Raw genomic sequence first — 21,549 nt, 5'->3', positions numbered from 1 at the left:
CCCCCCCCGGCCCCGCCCCCCCCGCCCCCCCCCCGCCCCGCTCCCCAGCGCCCCCTGCCAAGCCCCCGCCCCGCTCCCCACGGCCCAGCGCCCTTCCGCCGAGCCCCCGCCCCGCTCCGCTCCCCACTGCACAGCGCCACCCGCCGAGCCCCCGCCCCGCTCCCCACGGCCCAGCGCCTCCCACTGAGACCCCACCCCGCTCCCCAGCACCCCTGCCGAGCCCCTGCCCCACTCCCCACGGCCCAGCACCACACTGGGGTCAGCACTGACTGAGGGGAGAGTGCCACTCCCTGCAGCCCCCAGGAGATCTCCCTTCCAAGTAGTGACCTGGCTCTACCCTGCTTAGCTGGTGTGACGGAGCAGGGAATGGGGCGGATTTCACCTGGGAATGTCGCAGGGGGGTTGCATTGGGGATGGGAAGGAAGCTACCTGAGCTGTAACCTGAGCCAGGAGGGGGGTGGGAGAAGTGACACCTTCTGCCCGGGAGACGGACAAAGGAGGAGGAGGAGCAGCGGGGGGGTGGGGGGGGGGGGGGGGGGGAAGGGGGAGAAGAGAGCTGCTGGAGGAGGTTTTGTTTTCAGTTTTGGGCTGGGTGGTGCAACGCAGGGAACCCCCAGGCTGGGGTCTAAGCTCCCTGCCCCCCAGAAGGACTCGACTGAGGGGTCCAGGTTGTACCTACACGCTTTGCTGTAGCCTGCGTTCCTACTGTCCAATGAACCTTCCGTTTTACTGGCTGGCTGAGAGTCCCGGGGAATCCCAGGAAGGGGGGTGCAGGGCCCTGACTCCCCCACTCTCCGTGACAGCTGGTGAGATCCCAGGCACGGGCTGGCAGAAGGGCCCAGCCAGGCACTGCCAGGCTCCCTGGACTCCCCTGCCGGGGGTTGGGGTTCCCTGCTGTGTGCACCCCCCGGGCCAGGCCCCTCCCGGAGCGTGGTGGACGGTCCGTGCCTGAGGCCAGGCGCAGGGCGAGAGCCGGCGTCATGTGGCAGAGACATTCAATGAAATCAACCTATCCTGTGGTGCCATCAGAAACAGGCCATAGGGTGATTTCATCAGACATCTCCTACCACCACCTCACCCAATCTGAGGGGAGAGAGCAGGGCGCCCCCCATCCCCCCAATCACGGCTCTCCTGCCCTCCTCTCCGCACACGGTGCACGGGGACCATTCCTTCCTCCCCCCAGCTGGGGAGCAGCTCCGGCCCCAACACACGAGGGCTGCCGCCCTGGGAACACTGGCCCAGCGCATCCCTGCGGGCCTCTCTCTCAGCAAGCTCTAACCCAGCTCTGAATGCCGCTAAGTCCTCGCCCTTCGCAGGATCCTGTGGCAGTGAGTTCCGCATGTGCACACGCTACGACTAGCCTGCAGGGGCCAGGTTCTCCCACGGCAGGATACAAGCAGCCCCCAGGGACGGCAGCAGGAGTTACTCCTATCCTGAGGGGGAAGGATCGGGCCCCAGAGGCACCGGCATGGCTCCTTGCAATAGCAGCTGCAGGCGGTTTGGGTTCCTCTCCCCCCACCCCTGAGCACCGGCGGCAGCCCTGCCCACAGGGGTCCCATCTAGGGGCAGAGGGAAGGGCAGGCCCTCGGCCCTGTCTGCCTGTGCTCTCTGCTGGGGCAGTTCGAGCCTGCTGTGCTGGAGGGTTTTCCCACAGGGACCACCGGACAGCAAGTTACAGTCTGACCTGGGCCGGTGTGCCATTCCCGCCCCCCTGAGCCAGCCAGTCCCTGCCCTGGGGCCGGATGGGAGCCAGTGCCCCCTAGCAGGGAAAGGCCCCATGTCCCATTCCCCACCCCCCTGAGCCAGTCCCTGCCCTGGGGCTGGATGGGAACCGGCGCCCCCTAGCAGGGAAAGGCCCCATGTCCCATTCCCTGCCCCCCTGAGCCAGCCAGTCTCCACGTCCCGCTCGGGGCTGGGTGCTGGTGGGACTGGGCTGCTGGCAGCCGCAAGACGTCTCTCCCCTGGCACTGACTCGGTGGCGCAGAGCCACGGGCCGTGCTGGGGAGCTGGGCCCACAGCCTGCCCCACCAGCTCGGCAGGAGGTGCTGGGGCAGGCGGCTCCGCGGTGCGGCCCCCTCCATGCCCAGCGCAGTGGGGAGGGGGCAGGGCTACGCACCAGGCATTGCAGCTCCGGTGGATTGTGCTGCCGGGCGGGTAGGTCTCCCCCCCGTGCTCGCAGGGGCACATGCCCGGCGGGATGCACTGCCCGCTGTCGTCCAGCACCAGTCCCTCGGGGCAGGTACAGCCGGCCACGCACAGCGCCAGGGCCTGGCAGGAGCTGGCCTCCCCCAGGCGCAGCTCGGCACAGCTCTTCCTGCAGGGGGCGCTGCACTCCTGGTAGACCTGCCCCCCGCTGCACGGCACCGCTGTGGGGAGAGGGAGAGGGGGGCAGGGGCCTTAGCGCAGGAACCTCCAACTTCCTCACAGAGAGACCTGCCCCGTTCCCCAACCCCAATCCTCCAGAGCCCATCCCCCGTCCATCCCCTCCCCCGCCCCTTCTCCAGCACCCATCCCCCACTCATCCCTTCCCCCGACCCTTCTCCAGTGCCCATCCCCCACTCATCCCTTCCCCTGCCCCTTCTCCAGCACTCATCCCCCACCCCATCTCCAGCACTCATCCCCCACCCCACCTCCAGTGCCCATCCCTTCCCCCGACCCTTCTCCAGTTTCCATCCCCCACCCATCCCCTTCTCCTGAGCCCATCCCCCAGCTCTGTCTGTTCTCCAGTGCCAGCCCCCTGCCCATTCCCCATAACCCAGCCCCATCCTCCGTCCGTGTTGCCCAAGCTAGGCTGTCCCACCCAGCCAGGCAGGGCTCCCCTCCCCAGACACGCGCCCAGGCCGTCACCCACCGCAGAAGGTCTGGTTCCTCCACGGCACCGGCGTCCCCTCCTGGGCGCACTGCCTGGCGTAGGCGGCCAGGGCGCTGCACAGACAGTCCCCGCCGGCCGCGCAGCCGCACACGTCGTAGAGGCAGAGCTGGTAGTAGGGCTCCCGCTCCACCACGTCGTGGCAGGGCTGTGGGACAGGGCAGGGGGTGCGTCACCCAGGGGCTCGGAGCAGCCGCCCGGGCTCCAGGCCCTTCTGGGGGCAGAGTACGAGGGGGGCACTTCAGAAACCAGCCCCACAGATGCACGGGCACACGGACAGCGCATGTGCGAACAGCCACACGTGGAGAGGGCCAGTCCCGTGACACGTGACACGCGTGACACAGACACGGGGTGACCAGGGTCCCTCAGGGCAGACACACCCCAGACAGGCCCACACCCGTGCCAGAGGCACACGGCGAACACTCCTGGATCCGCACACCCCCAGATCCGGTGCCCAGCCCCCCGGGCTCAAGGGGTTCGCCGGGGGGGGGGGGGCGGGTACCTGGAAGGCCGAGCCGTGCAGGACGGCGCAGGCGACCTCGGCGAACTCCCTGTGCTGGGCGTAGGTGCCGCAGGGGTCGAAGGCGAAGGAGCTGAGCGTGGGGCACTCGCTCGACGCCCGGAACTTGTTTGCGAAGGCGGCGACGCTGGGCTCCACGTCCCCGGCAGGGGTGGTGAACTCGTCCTGCTGGTTCCAGTTGTAGGTGCCACACAGGCCTCGCACCTGCCGGGGGAGGGGGGTGAGGGTGCCAGCCCAGAACCCCAAGGGGCTGGGGGACAGCCAGGGAGCTCCCCCTCCCCACATGCAGCAGGGAGGCTGGCTGGTGCCAGGCCTGCGGGGGGCTGTGGGAACGTGGACTCTTGCTTTGCCAGGCATGGGGCTAAGACCCACCACCTCCCTCACCCGGGGTGCTGGGCTCACCTTGCCGGCAAAGCCGGGCTGCAGGGTGATGTAGGCGGCGGGGAGCTCCAGCCCCCACAGCACATGGGCCCCGAAGGCCTGGAGCAGCAGGAAGGAGGACGAGGCCCGTCGGATGCTCAGGTCAGCACTGGCAAAGGGCAGGGCCACCTCCTGCCCGTTCACGGCCACATCCCCTGCAGCAGGAAAGGTCCAGAGAGGAGATGGGAGAGGAGGGGGGCAAGGGAGAACTGGACAGAAAAAGAGGCCCCCGACCCCACTCCCTGACCCCCCACCTGCCAGCTTCTCCCCCCACCGCCCTGGGCAGATCAGAGCCAGCCCCATGCCAGCCAGCTCCCCAACCTGAGGCCGGATTGGAGCCGGTGCCCCATTTCCTGCAATCCCCTGATCCCTCCAGGCTGCCTGTCTCTGCAAGGGGCTGCCACCCCAGTGATTTCCCTACACCCCCCTGAATTTCCCCAACACCCCCCAGTTTTGTGAACTAGTTACATGCCAATTTAGTGACTGTTAGGAAATTTGAATTGAAATTGAAACATTAATACCCACTTTAAAAGCATGTACAGTGTATGATCAAATACGTGTATCTGAAAAAGTATCATAGATTTGAAAAGTATGAGCACAGACTAGCTCCCTTCTACAGCTGTTGTTTTTATGACAATGTCGGTGCGTTCATTTCGGTGATGTTGGCCAAATGATGATTTGTAAGCCAAGTCTAAATGACTCTCCCTGACAGCTAGTGATGAGCTGGGGCTGGGGGGAACGGCTTCAGGGACAGATTGTATTTACATTCACACCTAATCTACCTTTGCGAACAGGGGCTGCTAACAGGGAGTTTCGCAAGGGAGATCTCCAGGTGAAGGAGGAGCAATACAGCACCCTTTTGGGGTAAGTGACTGTCTGTAGTGTGTGTTTGTTTGTGTTTGAGGGTTACTTGCTGTGAGCTGAGCTTGTGTTTGTCAGTCTGTTTGTTTGTTTTGGTTGTTTGAAGGACCGTGTGCTGTGGCTGGCAGTTGGAAGGTTTGAAAGCTAGAAGTCTCTGGTAAGTGGCTGAGCCTTTATCAGTGGGCGGGGCATTCATACAGGCCAGGGCTTTATAAAGCAGCGCACAAGCGACCAGGGGCTGCTAACAGGGAGTTTCGCAAGGGAGTTTGGAAGGGGAGCAGGAAGGGGGCGAGGGTCCCTTGCCGGTTCCATCTGTTTTCTCTTGATTCCCCTTAATACCTATAAAGCAACTACATTCATAACTTTTCGCTTAAACAACCCTTTCAGCTGACAGGGGGCTGCAGACGGGAGTTTGACAGAGGGAGGCTTACGATGGTTAGGAAGACCCGCAACACCTGTGCCAGCACTGCTACTGTCTCCTCCACCTGTGCCTGTAGCCAGACAGAGTGCCTAAGCATGGATGCCTCTACCCAGATCCTGGTGTGGTTTTGCAAAGACTGTAACTTGCAATTTCCACTTACTGATATCCAGGCTGGGGGGACCATCCAATGTGAGAGGTGCCTGCTGGTGGAATCTCTCAGGCAGCAGGTGGGAGAGCTACAGGAGGAGGTGGCTAGGTTGAGGAGCATCCGTATCCATGAGCAATTCCTCGACAGTGTCCATGTGGAGACAGCTGAGGTAGCTGTCCCAGTACACAGGACTGCTGATACACCACTGGTGGAGGAGGAGATGGCTCAGGGTGGACACTGGCAGCTGGTTACTTCTGGCAGCAGGCAGTGCTCCACCCTTGCTCCGAACCCTCCTGCCGTGGTTATAGGTAACCGTTATGCTCTTCTTGACACAGGAAAGAAGGAATCACTCCCTACAGTAAAGGAGGAGAAGCCTCGTACCCCTAAGGCTGGAGGGTCTGCTGCCACCACTGCAAATAGGAAACGTAGGGTAGTGGTGGTCGGAGACTCTCTGCTGAGGGGGACGGAGGCGCCCATCTGTCGCCCTGACATCTCATCTCGGGAGGTATGCTGCCTGCCGGGGGCCCGTATCCGAGACGTTACGGAGGCATTGTCGAGGATTATCCAGCCCTCTGACTACTACCCCATGCTACTCATCCATGTGGGCACAAATGATACTGCGCGGTGTGACACTGAGCAGATCAAGAGTGACTACAGGGCTCTGGGAGTACGGGTGAAGGAGTTTGGAGCGCAGGTGGTATTCTCTTCAATTCTTCCTGTCAAAGGTAGGGGCCCGGGCAGAGACAGATGCATCATGGAGGTGAATGCCTGGCTGCGAAGATGGTGTCGCCAGGAGGGCTTTGGCTTCCTAGACCACGGGATGCTATTCGAGGAAGGACTGCTAGGCAGAGATGGCGTTCACCTTTCGAGGAGAGGAAAGACCCTATTCGGACACAGACTGGCTAACCTAGTGAGGAGGGCTTTAAACTAGGTTCGACGGGGACAGGTGAGCAAAGCCCACAGGTAAGTGGGGAACATGGAGACCGGGGAGATGGGTCGGAAACGAGAGGGAGTGTGGGCTATATTGGCAGAGAGAAAGGAGAGTCAGGACAAAACCGGGAGGAAAGATCAAACCAGTATCTTAGATGCGTATATACAAATGCGAGAAGTATGGGGAATAAGCAGGAAGAACTGGAAGTGCTAATAAATAAATACAACTATGACATTGTTGGCATCACTGAAACTTGGTGGGATAATACACATGATTGGAATGTTGGTGTGGATGGGTACAGCTTGCTCAGGAAGGATAGACAGGGGAAAAAGGGAGGAGGTGTTGCCTTATATATTAAAAATGTACACACTTGGACTGAGGTAGAGATGGACATAGGAGACGGAAGTGTTGAGAGTCTCTGGGTTAGGCTTAAAGGGGCAAAAAACAAGGGAGATGTCCTGCTNCCTCTCGAGGTCCCTTCCAGTCCTATAATCTATGAATCTATGAATCTATGAATCTACCTACGTACCCAGCAAACAGAGCTGTGTCGCCCAAGGGATAGATTTTGGCTGGGGTTGGGTTACAAATGCGGGGGGAGGAGGGGAAGAAATGTTGTTCGTGTTGTATGAGTAAAGGGCAGTAGAACTGTACTTAGCCTGTGCTGATTGAGGGCATCAAGAGAGAGGGTGGGGACCTGTCCCTCTCCACTGCTTAAAGACTGAGCTGATGAGGCTCCATAGATCGTCTTTTGTTTTAAGTGACCACTGCAGCTGAACTCACTGATAATCAGGGCTAAGTGCTTAGTCCTGCTGTGGGGACAGTGTTTCTGTGGAAGGGACGGCCCAGACTGCACTAGCAGTGAGGTTCCCCCACTGAGAGCTCAGCTGAAATCACTGAGAGCTGGTAAAACCTCAAGAGACCAACTCGCAGAGGTCACAGGGGCAGGTGGCAGCAGAAGGTGATGGCACAGGGCCATTGGTAACAGAGCAATGGAGTGAACAGTGGCACAACGAACACAACAAACAGTGGCCAGAACGAACAGTGAGCAGCTGGAGGAACGAGCAAGGTGCCTTCTTGCCCCACACCTGGGAGGTGAACTCACGTGACCTCTGAACTCTGAGTCTCCACTGACCAAGGACAACACCGGTGAGTGCGGTGCGGTGGAGGGAAAAGTGAGGGGCACGTTAAATAGACATTTGTTTGTTGGACTCTATTTTAGTGACTTTGCTCCCGAATGCTAGATTTGTGCCTGGGAATGGAAACTTATATAAATATGTTTCCTAGCAGGCCAAGATTTTTAAAATGCATTATTTGCCAAGGTTGTTATCTCACATCGTTGCTATCTTGAGAGGTCGTTATGTTGGGGAGTTTCTGTACTAAACATTTTAATTATTATAATTAATTTTTACATAAGAATGATCATACTGGGTCAGACCAATGGTCTATATAGCCCAGTATCATGTCTTCCGACAGTGGTCAAGGCCAGGTGCCCCAGAGGGAATGAACAGAACAGGGAATCATCAAGTGACCCATCCCCTGTCGCCCATTTCCAGCTTCTGGCAAACAGGCTAGGGACACTCAGAGCAAGGTGTTGCATCCCTCCCCATCCTGGCTAATAGCCACTGATGGACCTAGTCTCCAGGAATTTATCTAGTTCTTTTTTTAATCCTGTTATAGTTTTGATCTTCACAGCAAAGAGTTCCACGGGTTGACTTACGTTGTGTGAAGAAGTACTTCCTTTTGTTTTTTTAAAACCTGCTGCCTATTAATTTCATTGGGTGAGTGCTAGTTCTTGTGTTATGTGAAGGATTAAATAACACTTCCTTATTCACTTTCTTCACACCAGTCAAGATTTTATAGACTTCTATCATATCCCTGTGACGAACTGGGCCTGTTCTTACTGTGGTCTGTGAATGCTGACAGGGGAGTGTGGCTAGGATAGTCTGCATTGGGAGATGGGAGTCTGCCCGAAGGTGAATACCTGAGCGTGTAACATGAGAACCCAGGAAGGGGTTGGAGGCCAGGTGACACCTTGGCCCGGGAAACTGAACAAAGGCTGTGGGAGGGGTCGCTGAAGGCAGAGTGCTGGAAGCAGGCTGGAGAGATGGCTGGGAGGCAGAGATGGCTCTGACCCCCCAAAGGGGGGTGGGCTGGGATGCCCTGGGACCCCAAGCTGGACCTAACTGAGGGGGTCCTGTTGTCTGTGCCTGCAAGACCTGTCTTGGACTGTATTCCTGTCATCCAAATAAACCTTCTGCTTTGCTGGCTGGCTGAGAGTCATGGTGAATCGCAGGGAGCCGGGGGTGCAGGGCCCTGAGTCCCCCAATACTCCGTGACAATCCCCCCTTAGTCGTCTCTTTTCTAAGCTGAAAATTCCCAGTCATTTTAATCTCTCCTCCTGTTTCATACCCCTAATCATTTTAGTTGCCCATCTCTGAACCTTTTCCAAGTCCAATATATCTTTTTTGGGATGGGGTGACCACATCTGCATACACTATTCAAGGTGTGGGTGTACCATGGATTTATATAGAGGCAATAGGATATTTTCTGTCTTATTATCTCTCCCTTTCCTAATGATTCCCAACATTCTGTTCGCTTTTTTGACACCGCTGCACATTGAGTGGATGTTTTCAGAGAACTATCCACAGTGACGCCAAGATCATTTTCTTCAGTGAGAACAGCTAATTCAGACTCCATTATTGTGTATGTATAGTTGGGATTATGTTTTCCAGTGTTCATTACTTTGCATTTATCAACATTGAATTTCATATGCCATTTTGTTGCCCAGTCACCCAGTTTTGTGAGATCCCCTTGTAGCTCTTCACAGTCTGCCTGGGACTTAACCATCTTCAGTAGTTTTGTATCATCTGCAAATTTTGCCACTTCACTGTTTACCCCTTTTTCCAGATCATTTATGAGTATGTTGAACAGTAATGGTCCCGGGACTGACCCCTCAGGGACACCACTATTTATCTCTCTCCAGTCTGAAAACTGATCATTTATTCTTACCCTTTGTTTCCCATCTTTTAACCCGTTACTGATCCATGAGAGGATTTCCCTCTTATCCCAGGAGGGCTTACTTTTCAAAAGACAATTTAAATTAAATACATTTTTTTTTAATTTATATTTTTTTTAGAAATCTAGACCTGTTATGTGTTTTGGTGTAACTTGCATTATCCTTATGTTAAATTTGCATTATCCTAACAAAACATTTACTTTATTCATATCTCTGTTATATATCTCATCGGCCCAGACACCCCCCCGTAAATTTGACCCCCCCCCAATTTCCGTTCTTGGGGAAACCCCTGTGCCAGCCGCTCCCCCTGCCGGCGCAGCCCCAGCTGACCTGTGGTGCGGAGCCGGGCGGAGGTCCTGTGCGCAGTCACCGTGAGGGCCCGGAGGCAGCTCACGGCCCCTTGGCTCCCACACGCCACCTTCTCCGCCGTGATCAGCAGCTTCCAGTCCACAAAGTCCTGCCAGGCAACGGTCCCCCAGCCTGTGAGGGCCGGAGACGTGGCCCCAGGGCGGCTCCCCAGCCCTTCCCTGCCACGCACCCCTGGCCGAGGGGGATGGGACCTGCCCGCCGCTCTCGAGGGCATTGCACGGGCTGGGCTGAGGGGCTCTGCACTGGTTTGTTATTAGAGGGTCTCTCCAGAGCTGCACCAACACTGAGTGGCCAGGCTCTGCATGCCTTGGGATTCCCTTCCTGCCCAGCACACCGGGCACTCCCTGCGTGGCTCCGCAGCACAACGGCAGCTCCCAGGGCTCCAGATCCCCCCTCCCCCTGGCAGCCTGGCCCACCAGCCCCATGGTAGCTCCCAGGGCACCAGATCACCCCTCACCCTCACCCCCCCAGGTCCCACGGCAGCTCCCCGGGCACCAGAGCCCCCTCCCCTGGCTCCCCAGACCCTGTGGCCGCTCCCAGGGCACCAGATCAACCCTCCCCCAGGCCCTACGGCAGCTCCCCAGGCACCAGATCCCCCCTCCCCCAGCAGCCTGGCCCCCCCAGGCCCCACGGCAGCTCCCCGGACACCAGATCCCCCTCCCCTGGCTCCCCAGGCCCTGTGGCAGCTCCCCAGGCACCAGATCCCCCCTCCCCCGGCAGCCTGGCCCCTCACCTGCACCAGGATGTACTCGCAGACGCCGTGGAAGGAGTAGCGCTTCTGGTCGAAGGTCACGTAGTGCGGGTCCCCGATCACAGCACACTCGGCCGAGCACTTGTCCTGCGAGCAGTGCCAGCGCCCACCCTGGCACGTGCTGCAGGGACAGGGGTGAGAGAGGGGCACAGGGTCGCCACGGCTGGCTGGGCCCCCTGCCGTACACCGGGCCACGGCATGCACTCTGGGACACTGCTGCTGGTGCCTGGGCCCCCTGGACAGGGCGGGGGGCATCTCCAGGAGGGACCTCTCCAGCCTGGTGCGGCTTGGCCTGGGCTCCCACCCAGGGGTCCCCAGCAGCTCCCGGGGTGTCATGTTCCAGCTGCCACCCGTCTCTCTGGTTCCACTCAAGTAGCTTTGCTCAGTCACTGCCCTCCCCCCCCCCCCCCCGGGCCGGTTCTCCGTGGGTCTCCTCTGCAGCTCACGGGCGGTACCCCACAGGAGCTGGGGACATACCCGGGGCGTCGCTGTATGAGAAAGTGGGGTGCAGCTGCCTGGGCGAGGGAGAAGGGCCCCCAGTGATTCCCCTGGAGGCGGGGTCTCCCCACACAATGCTGTCATCCCCTCGGGCGGGGTGGGACCGTGGGCTGGCTGAGCTGTGAGACGGGGCCTCCGCCCCGCTCCATCACTGAGGGGCCCGCGGAGCCCGGGCCGTCCCCGCAGATCGCCACGCCCCAGCCTGGCACGGGACGGTGCCAGCAGCTGCCCCAGGTAGAGCAGAGACAAGCCCACCTTGGCAGTGCAGGGCAGGGGCTCAGGCTGGCTGGGGGTTACCCAGGGGTTGCCCCTCCCCGGTGCCCACACTAGTGCCTGGCTGGCAGAGGGGATGGGGGTGTTCCTCACCACTGGTTGCACCGCTGCCGGATGCTCTGCCCCGGGGCGTACTTCTGGCGACGGTGGTAGCAGGGGCAGTCTCCCTCAGGGACGCAGGCCCCCCCCTCCAGGTAGAGGCCCGGCGGGCACTCGCAGCCACTCACGCACTCGTCCCGGCAGTGCCCCTCCTCGCCGGTGCCCACGGCGGCACAACTGGCCGGGCACGAGGACACGCAGTCCGAGTACTGCTTCCCTTGGCTGCACTGCTTCTCTGCGGGGCAGACACACGGCACCTCAGGCCCGGGCTGGCAGTGCCCCCTCTGCCGGGCAGCTGGGCACGGGCTCCCAGGGAAAACGTCTGCCCTGTTGCCCATGTCAGAGGAGCACATGTGGGGAGATGCCAGGAGAGCCCTGGGGGGCTGCTGCTCCCCACACGCAGGCTGCAATGCCAGAGTGAGAGGAGCTGCTCCCCGCTGACGGGGTAGTGGGTCTCTTACCCATGGGCCTCGCCACGAGAGGGCAGCCCCATTCCCTGCCTCCTACACACGCACCAGGCCCTTCCAGCCCGGGGTGTTCACGGGTGGGCTGCCTGGGCGGCTGAGCATCTCCTGAGCGTGCAGGGGGTGAACCTGGGCGTGAGGGTGGGGGTATGTGGGGACCAGGGCTGGATCGGACCCAGGTGCGAGGGGAGGGCGTGGGGTCTGTGGCAAGTGGCATGCGTGGGGGGGGGGGCAGAGCGGGGGGGAAGGGGTCCGTGGTGCCGGAGTGGGGCCGGCTGTGAGCTGCCCGCCGGGGAGCGCGCTGCCCCTACCACAGAACCCGGGCCTCCGCCAGTCGACGTAGACGTGCTGCTGGGCGCAGTCACGGGCATAGCTGGCAAAGGTGGCACAGACGGCCTCCCGCCGCCCGGCCCCCGCGCCCCCATGCTGGCAGGACGCGTACATGCAGGCGTCGTAGAATCCGCCCGGGTCCACCTGCCGGGAGAGAGGCCGCGTCAGCGAGTGCCAGGGGGCACAGGAGGCATCTGTGCCCCCAGCTGCCCCCCGGGGGGTGGGTACTGCCGTCCCCTGACCTCAGAGTGGCATTGGCTGAAGGGGCTGGCCAGCAGCTTCGGGCACACGGCCTCCGCCTCCTGCCTCACGGCGCTGGCCTCCGCGACGTCGCAGCTGTGTCCCGCCTCTGCCGCGTCCTGGCACGGGAGCTGCACCCGGGCAGAGCAGAAACCCCATCAGTGCCAGAGCACCCCCAGCCCCAGCCATCAGCCCAGTGCCCCCCGGAGCCGCACAGGGGGAGCACCCCCAGCCTTGGCCATCAGCCCAGCGCCCCCCAGAGCTGCACAGGGGGAGCACCCCCAGCCTCGGCCACCAGCCCAGCACCCCCCAGAGCCGCACGGGGGGAGCACCCCCAGCCCATCAGCCCAGCGCCCCCCACAGCTGCACGGGGGGAGCACCCCCAGCTCACCCCATGCAGCCCCCGGGCACTCCCCCTTCTGAGCACGCATTGCTCCTGTGCGGGAGAAGCATCTCCACCGGCCGCCGCAAACACCCCAGCTTGGGCTGCTCCTGCCAGGGTCAGGAACACGCTGCATGGGGGCGAAGGGCTCTGGGCACTAGCAGAGCCCCGGGGGGTGTCACGCCTTCCCCCTCCCTCTGAGCCGTGGGAGAGGACGGCAGCAGGGCCCCTCCCCAGTACCTCTGGGCTGGCATCCGGGACCCTCCAGGAATTCCCAAAGCTGGCGGCGAAGGTGGCCACATCCCCTCCTGCCCTCAGGAAGTCATCTGCAAGCAAAACAGGCGCTGGGATATGGGGAGAGGAAACCACCTCTGCTGGCGGGTGGGGCATGGGAAGGGGGACACCCCCGCTGCCAGACCTCCAGCCTCAGTTTTCACCCCACGCTCACCAGCCCAAGCGGGGAACAGGCTCTGGTGTCCACTCCCTGCTCCGCCCCAGGGGAGACGCACGGGCAGTGGGAGGGCTTGTTTGGGGGGCACTGTCACCAAGACACAGGCAGGCCCAGGAGAGAAGAGCCCCAGGGGTGCAAGGACCATCCTGTCCCCTGGAGCGAGCTGGGGGCCCCTCACCCAGCAGGGCCGGAGGATGGCAGATTGGATCCCGCTGCACCAGGGCAGGGGCTCCCCTATGGGGATGCAGGGGATGGGAATGTCCCTTGCCCTAGCAGGGGGGCTGAGTGCTGTGAGCAGGGCTGGCAGAGATGGAATTGTCTCGGGTCCCCGGGGAAGGGCATAGTCGGCAGAGAGCCCGGCCCCACGCGGTGAGCAGGGTGGGTTGGGGGCAGTGCGCAGTAGGCAGGGGGTCCGGCCCCACGCTCTGAGCAGGGTGGGTTGCCCCCGCAGGGCTGCACTCACCGGCAGGGTCGTCGTTGTACAGCCCGCAGAGCCCACGTGTAGTGCCCCGCAGCTCCCCGCTGACCGTCACATACACTGTGTCGCGCCCGTCAGACTTGACCCGCACGCCCAGGCCGCTCTCCACGAAGACAAAGTCACCAAGCCACCGGACGCTGATCCCTGCGGCGGAAGAGCGGGGGTCAGCTCAGCAGAGCCACGGGCCCGGCTGCCGGCCGGGGCCCAGAGAGACGGGGCGGGTCTGAGCAACGGGCGCATGGGCTGCATGTCGGGGCCTCCCTACCAGGGAGATGGAGCTAGCGGTGGGATCATCTACAGGAGGGGCTGGGAGCCCCAGGGCTGGTCTGGTCAGAGCCCTGGGTGATGGACTGTCGGGCTGCTCCCACCCGGACATGGCCTAGGTACTTTGTGTGTCCCTTAATTCCATCCCATTCCTCCTAACTTGCCCCATGGTCCCAGCAGTCCCGTCCCCCCCCCGGAGCCCATGCAGCCAGTCCCAGGCTCCCTGAGCCCTGCTAGACCTCTCCTCCCACCAGCTCTGCCCGGGCACTGGGCACAGGTGGACCCCAGCAGGTGTCAGGGGAGCTGAACACCAAGCATCTGGAGACAGACAGGCCTGGGGAGACCCCAGCGAGCCCAGGACATGGGGGTATCCAGGGCTCTGCCAGGCAGATGGGCAGATCAGAAGCCCCTGCGTGCCGCGTGCTGGCCCCACAGAGCTCTCTGTCCCCCTCACCGTCCTGCAGGAGCGGCTCCCCCTCCAGCACCACAGCCCCGTTCACAGAGACGTTTCGGCCCTGCGCCACGACCAGGTCCAGCCCAAACAGCATGCGCAGCGCCTGCGGGGGAGGCAGGGAGGAGTGAGCGAGATGGCAGCTCAGGGGCACGCAGAGCTAGCGGGGGACTGCGGAACATGGCCCGTGGCTTTAACAGCGTGGGGATGAGCCACTGGCACCAGCTTCCCCAGGCAGTGTGGGTCTCCATCCCTCGCTGGCTGCCCATCAGACTGGCTACTTCCCCGAGAGACGCTCTAGCCAGACACAAGCCGTGGGGCTCAGGCCAGGCAGACCTGTGAGGTCCTTCTGGCCTGAAGCTCTGCGGAGCAGGGGGGTAGGTGACCTCCACCAGCCCCTCCTCACCCGATCTGCTCTCCGGGCTCTCCCTGGCATCTCCCTCCACCCCCAGCCCGCTCTCGTGTCTCTATCCCCTCCTCTGGCTCTCTCTCTCTGTGACGTTGCATCCATATGATTTATGGACATATGCTTATGAGGGGAAATATGATGTAACTGGAATATGCTTTATGCAAAAGGTCTCTTGTAAGGTATCATAACAAAGGTTGTAACCTACTGAATATATTCCTCCTATTTGTATGAATGTATCCTTCTTGTATCTGAAACTAGAAATATAAAGTTTAACTCTGGGGTCCTATTGTAATTATGCAAAGTGTGGGCCATTAATGGTGATTTAGAATCTTAATGGCTCCCATTAACCAGGACAATTGGTTGTAAATGGCTGTTTACTTGCAAGTCTTCCTGTGTATGTGTGGGCCAGCCCAGGAAGAATGGAGGCTGGGGCGTCTCACAGGACATGTGACCATGTCACATGATGCTGGAATCCATCTTAAATCTGGTACTTTACCATTTAGAAGGAGGGGTGGGGACCCAGAGAGATAAAAGATTCCCACCTTGGGCCAAAGCTATAAAAGGGGTGGAGGAGAACAAAGGGGGCTGCAGATATGAGAATTCCCCTAGTTACCACCTGAGCTGGAACAAGGACTGTACCAGGGGAAAGGATTGGTCCCAGACTAGGAAGGAGTCTAGTCTGTGAAAGAAGCTTATTGGAACATCTCTGAGAGTGAGATTTCCCTGTATTCAGTTTCTTGATGGATTAGGCTTAGACTTGTGTGTTTTGTTGTATTTTGCTTGGTAATTTACTTTGTTCTGTCTCTTATTACTTCAGACCACTTAAATCCTACTTTTATACTTAATGAAATCACGTTTGTTTATTAATTAACCCAGAGTAAGTGATTAAAACCTGGGAGAGCAAACAGCTGTGCATATCTCTCTATCAGTGTTATAGAGGGCGGACAATTTATGAGTTTACCCTGTATAAGCTATTTACAGAGTAAAACAGATTTATTTGGAGTTTGGATCCCATTGGGAACTGGGTGTCTGGGTGCTGGAGACACGTAACCTGCTGAGCTGTTTTTAGTTAAAGTCTGAAGTTTTGGGGACGTGGACCGGACCCTGGGTCTGTGTTGCAGCAGGCTAGCGTGTCTGGCTCCACAAGGCAGGGTTCTGGAGTCCCAAACTAGCAGGGAAAATGGACTCAGAGGTAACTTCAGCACGTCGGGTGACAGTCCCAAGGGGGTCTCTGTGACCAAACCCATCACATTCTTCCTTGCTCTTTCCTCACCTCCTCTCCCTTTCTTCCCATCTCTCCCCACCCCCGCCTGAGGCCCTGGCTGTCCCAGAGGACCCCGGCGAGACCCCGTACCCGGTGGCAGTGCAGTGGTGTGCAGGTCCCGCTGCCGGAGATATCCACAGCCCAAGTGCCGTCAGAGGCAGTGGCTAGGCTGTAGGTGCAGTCCCCGTGGAAATGGAAATGTTTCCCATCAAAGCTGCGGTAGTGGAAGCCAGCCCAGGTGACGCAGGTGGCGAAGAGGCGGTGGCGAGGCCTGGGCAGGCCCAGCAGAGCCATGGGGGGCAAGGGCCGGAGGAGGAAGGGGGCCGGCAGGTCCCCTGCGGAAGAACAGGAGGACCAATCAGCCAGTGGGTACGTCCCGGTCCGGTGACACACACAGAACTCCAGAACCGGAACCCACTGTGAGCTGCCTTGGGGCGAGGAGAGACAGCATGGGCTGGGGGGCACCCAGTAACCGGCTTCTGGGAGACTTGGAGTGGGGGACTACGACTCGCCCCCCTGGGAGGGTCGGTCAGAGCTCAGCTGCCCAGGGCTGGGCAATAGACCATGCTAGGGGCACCCTGGGGTCTCTCCTGAGGGTCTCTGCTGCCCGGGGGGGTGAGGGTCTCGCTCCTCAGCACCCATGTGGGGCAGGGAGCAAGGCATAGATTCATAGATTCATAGATTATAGGACTGGAAGGGACCTCGAGNGGAGATATCCACAGCCCAAGTGCCGTCAGAGGCAGTGGCTAGGCTGTAGGTGCAGTCCCCGTGGAAATGGAAATGTTTCCCATCAAAGCTGCGGTAGTGGAAGCCAGCCCAGGTGACGCAGGTGGCGAAGAGGCGGTGGCGAGGCCTGGGCAGGCCCAGCAGAGCCATGGGGGGCAAGGGCCGGAGGAGGAAGGGGGCCGGCAGGTCCCCTGCGGAAGAACAGGAGGACCAATCAGCCAGTGGGTACGTCCCGGTCCGGTGACACACACAGAACTCCAGAACCGGAACCCACTGTGAGCTGCCTTGGGGCGAGGAGAGACAGCATGGGCTGGGGGGCACCCAGTAACCGGCTTCTGGGAGACTTGGAGTGGGGGACTACGACTCGCCCCCCTGGGAGGGTCGGTCAGAGCTCAGCTGCCCAGGGCTGGGCAATAGACCATGCTAGGGGCACCCTGGGGTCTCTCCTGAGGGTCTCTGCTGCCCGGGGGGGTGAGGGTCTCGCTCCTCAGCACCCATGTGGGGCAGGGAGCAAGGCATAGATTCATAGATTCATAGATTATAGGACTGGAAGGGACCTCGAGAGGTCATCGAGTCCAGTCCCCTGCCCGCATGGCAGGACCAAATACTGTCTAGACCATCCCTGATAGACATTTATCTAACCTACTCTTAAATATCTCCAGAGATGGAGATTCCACAACCTCCCTAGGCAATTTGTTCCAGTGTTTAACCACCCTGACAGTTAGGAACTTTTTCCTAATGTCCAACCTAGACCTCCCTTGCTGCAGTTTAAACCCATTGTTTCTGGTTCTATCCTTAGAGGCTAAGGTGAACACGTTTTCTCCCTCCTCCTTATGACACCCTTTTAGATACCTGAAAACTGCTATCATGTCCCCTCTCAGTCTTCTCTTTTCCAAACTAAACAAACCCAATTCTTTCAGTCTTCCTTCATAGGTCGTGTTCTCAAGACCTTTAATCATTCTTGTTGCTCTTCTTTGGCATGCTGGGAGCTGCCATCTCCCGGGGGCTGCCACGGCCCCACAGACTGGCTGGGTCGCCAGGGGCCAGGGGCACTGCCCCAGGTGGATGCAGCAGGGCCTGGCAATGGGAGGAGCACGCAGGGCAGTGCCCCTTGCCCCCGGAGCCAGCACTCACCTGGCAGGGGCAGGGCGGAGCAGCTGAGGCAGAGATCGGAGGAGGTGTTCTTCCAGCTGCGGCCCCAGGGGCGCCCGCAGCACTCGGCCATGCTCAGCAGGGACAGGTTCCAGGTGCCCAGGCCGGCCTGGCACTGCCACGTGGAGAAGCAGAGCCCCGGGAAGCCCTCGCCTGGGGGAGAGCGACAGACACCAGTCAGGGGATAACGAGGCCAGGCCCCAGGCCCTGGGTCACGCTCCATCGGGCCCCCGCTGTCCCCCAACGACCCCCGAGCCTCCCTACGTCTCCAAAGGACTCCGGTGGCCACAGAGATGTCAGAGCCCGGGGACGCTCCCCCTGCCTGTGGCACCTGGCGCGGCCTCAGGGCTCCCTCTGGGGGTGGGGCCGCATGGACGGGGGCTAATCACAACGGCGTTGTGCTGGGCCCGTTCCCAAGGGTGCAGGGCAGCTCAGCCCACGGCTCCCTCACCCCGAACCCGGCCCCCTCCTGCCCCAGCCCAACGCCTTGTGCCCGGTTCCCCCCCCGAACCCGGCCCCCGCCTGCCCCAGCCCAACGCCTTGTGCCCGGTTCCCCCCCAGAACCCGGCCCCTGCCTGCCCCAGCCCAACGCCTTGTGCCCAGTTCCCCGCCAGAACCCGGCCCCTGCCTGCCCCAGCCCGACACCCTGTGCCCAGCTCCCGCCCCGACCCCAGCCCCTGCCTGCCCCAGCCCGACTCCCTGTGCCCGGCTCCTGCCCCGACCCCAGCCCCCGCCTGCCCCAGCCCAACGCCTTGTGCCCGGTTCCCCCCCAGAACCCGGCCCCTGCCTGCCCCAGCCCGACTCCCTGTGTCCGGCTCCCCCCACCCCGAACCTGGCCCCTGCCTGCCCCAGCCCAACGCGCTGGGCCCGGCTCTGGCAGGCTCCTCACCCTGGGTGCAGTGGGGCCCGCTCCAGCCCTCGCAGCAGGCTCGCACCGTGCGGTTCCACACCACGGGCCTCGTGTCCGGGGGCCTGGCGGGCAGGGGAGAGACACGGTCAGAGACGTGGCGGGGCACAGAGATGGATGAGGGGACAGAGAGGGGTGGAGGCACAGACATGGGGGGCACAGAGAGGGGACGGGGACACAGGGAGGGGGCACAGACATGGGGTTGGGGGCACAGAGAGGGCAGGGGCAGAGAGAAGAGATGGGGGGCACAGAAAGGAGATGGGGGCACAGACATGGGGTGGGGGCACAGACATGGGAAAGGGGCACAGAGAAGAGACGGGGGGCACAGAGATGCTGCGGGAGTCTCTAAACCACAGGATTTGGGGACTTCAACAGCAGAGTCAAGGGAAAGGGTTGGGACGGCTTTGTGGCCTGCATCATGCGGGAGGTCAGACTAGATGATCATAATGGTCCCTTCTGACCTTAAAGTCTATGAGTCTATGAGTCATGCCTGGGCTGAATCTCCCTTGGTTCCTGTGACGTTATGAGTGTAATATAATATTTCACTGGAAGGTGACAGGGCCAGAAAGAGTTAATTAACTCACCGACTGACCTGACCCATGGCCGAACTTTAGAGATTGGTTAGGAAGATCTGTAAATGAACAGAGCTGTGAAATGCAGCCGGCATTGTTAGAGGTAGAAGGGGAGATGTTTGCTCAGGGCTTGTGATGTCAGCAAAGAAGTCTTGTCTATTGCTATAGCTTGATTCAAAGATCAAAAAAGGAATATTAACATTTATGATGATACTTGAGGGAAATAGTATTATTGTCTATACGTCTCTTTGAAGGTTGTGGTAACCTGTATCTGAACTGTTTAATGGATAAATGACCCTGTGCTAATTGCCAGGATGTTTGGGAGAAGGAGAGTTAAGCTTATTGTTTTCTCAGGGCAAAAGGCGCTGGAAATGTAGAAGAACCCTGGGACACGATCCTGCTTCATCTCAGATCTGCTTTGGGTTTCAAGAGGGGGAAACCTTAAGCCACAAGGATTGAGATCCCCAGTCACTGACTGGAGTCACCCTGAATATGGACATTGGACTATAACCTCTGGACTATTTCTAAAAGGACTTTTGTCAACTACAAGCTCATCTCTGCTATATATCTGAACCGCAAGAGTTGAATTCAAGTCTGTCTGTAGATTGATCTTTTAACCAACACTCTCTCGCTTTTCTTTTTTAATACATTTTAGTTTAGTTAATAAGAATTGACTATAGCGTGTATTTTGGGTAAGATCTAAGCTATAATTGGACCTGGGTATGTGGCTGATCCTTTGGGGTTGGAAGAACCTTTTCTTTTATATGATGAGATCAGATTTTCAGGAATCATCATCATATCTGACGTGTGCGTCTGGATGGAGGCCTGAGCCTGGGCACTTTAAGGGAACTGCGTTGGTTGGACTCTGAGTCACCAGTGAGGTAACACAGAAGCTGTTTTGGGCTGGTTGGTAAATCTAAGTATTGGAAGATCCACCAGCGTTTGGGGTTTGTCTGCCCCATTCTGTTCGCAGTTCATCCTGATTGAGTGACCTCAGCTGGCTCCCACGGGCAGCACCGTCACAGTTCCTTGTTGGCCTCCCCGATCCCACCTCCCACCAGCATCGCCTGCTCTGCCCCGCTGGCAGCCCCCCACTCACCCTGCCCACTCACTTGTAGATGTAGCACAGGGAGGCGGTGGGCCCGGCCTGGGCATAGTCCCCACCATAGGCCTGGCGCATCCTGTGCTGGTCGATGCGCCAGCCCACCAGGTTGTAGTGGTACATCTCCGCGCAAGGAACCGCCTGCTCACGCCGGGGGCTCACCACCTCCTCCTCCGTCACCCGTTCCGTCCTCTCGCACCAGCGCCTGCAACGGCACCGGCATCCGAACGAGGAATGGGCCCGGCCCCCGAACCGGAGCCCTGGACCCCCGAACCGGAGCCCTGGACCCAGCTCCCCCAAACCGGAGCCCTGAACCCCCAAACCAGAGCCCTGGATCCCTGAACCACAACCCGGAACCCCTAAACTGGAGCCCTGGACCCCCAAATCGGAGCCCTGGATCCCCGAACCACAACCCTGAACCCCCAATCCCCTAAACCAGGACTCTGGACCCAGCCTTTCCCACCCCGCCCCCAGGTTGCAACACCGGCCCTCAGGCGGCCAATTCTGACCAGGAGTCCCAGCGGATCCGGAGCCCCCCCGTGCACCCCAGGCCTGTGCTGAGCCTGGCTCCCCTGTCCCAGCTGTGCGGGGATCTGGCTTCCCAGCCTCCCCCCCCCCCGCCCCACTGGAGTCCCAGAGCAGGAGGGGCTGCCATGGGGTTACCAGACTGCCCCGCGAGCAGCGGAGGGTGAAGCGGGGGGTGGGTGGGGGGAGGCTGTGAGGCATTGGGACTGGCTGGAGTCGGGGAGGGGGAGGAGCTCAGCTGAGGGGGGGAGCAGGGGCCCCCTAAACTAACCCTCACCCTGCCCCCGGCACTGCCTCACCCCGCTATCCTGAGGGATGTGAGAGGACTCAGGCTTTTCCCATCCCCCCACTGACCCCGGCGCAGCGCGGACCTGCGGGGACCGGCCCCGGGGATCACAGGCAGGCAGGGCCGCTTGGGGGGCCACATCCCCATGCACTGGGGCGCAGCTCTGCTCCCTTCTGTGCAGGGGCCCTCCTGGTGCAGGGCCTGGGGGCAGGGGTGTAACAGCTCCGGTAGGAGCCCGGGGCCGGCTGCAGGAAACACGTCCTTACCCCTCAGCCAGCGCCGCCGGCACCCAGAGCGAGAGCCAGACCAGCGTCCCCATCAGCTCCCCGGCGGGAGGGCAAAGGCCCCGGCCCCGAGCTGCGTCTGGCAT

The 21,549-nt window shown here is 60.5% G+C and overlaps 1 protein-coding gene across 1 annotated transcript in view; it reads right to left on the bottom strand.

Annotated features, from left to right (window-relative positions):
- The window catches only part of LOC117875558 (SCO-spondin-like), a gene marked incomplete at its 3' end in the record, with an annotated part of 79,927 nt that extends 58,378 nt beyond the window's left edge, over nt 1-21,549 (bottom strand). The window contains 18 exon segments of the mRNA XM_034766936.1: nt 2,117-2,366; nt 2,852-3,017; nt 3,372-3,593; nt 3,792-3,964; nt 9,517-9,643; nt 10,289-10,427; nt 11,171-11,411; nt 11,952-12,114; nt 12,213-12,341; nt 12,833-12,918; nt 13,507-13,665; nt 14,240-14,342; nt 16,000-16,244; nt 16,611-16,826; nt 17,770-17,940; nt 18,677-18,759; nt 20,379-20,573; nt 21,446-21,549. Of these exon segments, the coding sequence (XP_034622827.1) occupies nt 2,117-2,366; nt 2,852-3,017; nt 3,372-3,593; nt 3,792-3,964; nt 9,517-9,643; nt 10,289-10,427; nt 11,171-11,411; nt 11,952-12,114; nt 12,213-12,341; nt 12,833-12,918; nt 13,507-13,665; nt 14,240-14,342; nt 16,000-16,244; nt 16,611-16,826; nt 17,770-17,940; nt 18,677-18,759; nt 20,379-20,573; nt 21,446-21,549 (2,972 nt within the window).

The sequence above is a fragment of the Trachemys scripta genome, chromosome 3, assembly GCF_013100865.1.
Source record: "Trachemys scripta elegans isolate TJP31775 chromosome 3, CAS_Tse_1.0, whole genome shotgun sequence".
Classification (NCBI taxonomy): domain Eukaryota; kingdom Metazoa; phylum Chordata; order Testudines; family Emydidae; genus Trachemys; species Trachemys scripta.
Note: the sequence above shows the minus strand (reverse complement) of the source record. Positions and strands in the feature narration are given on the sequence as shown.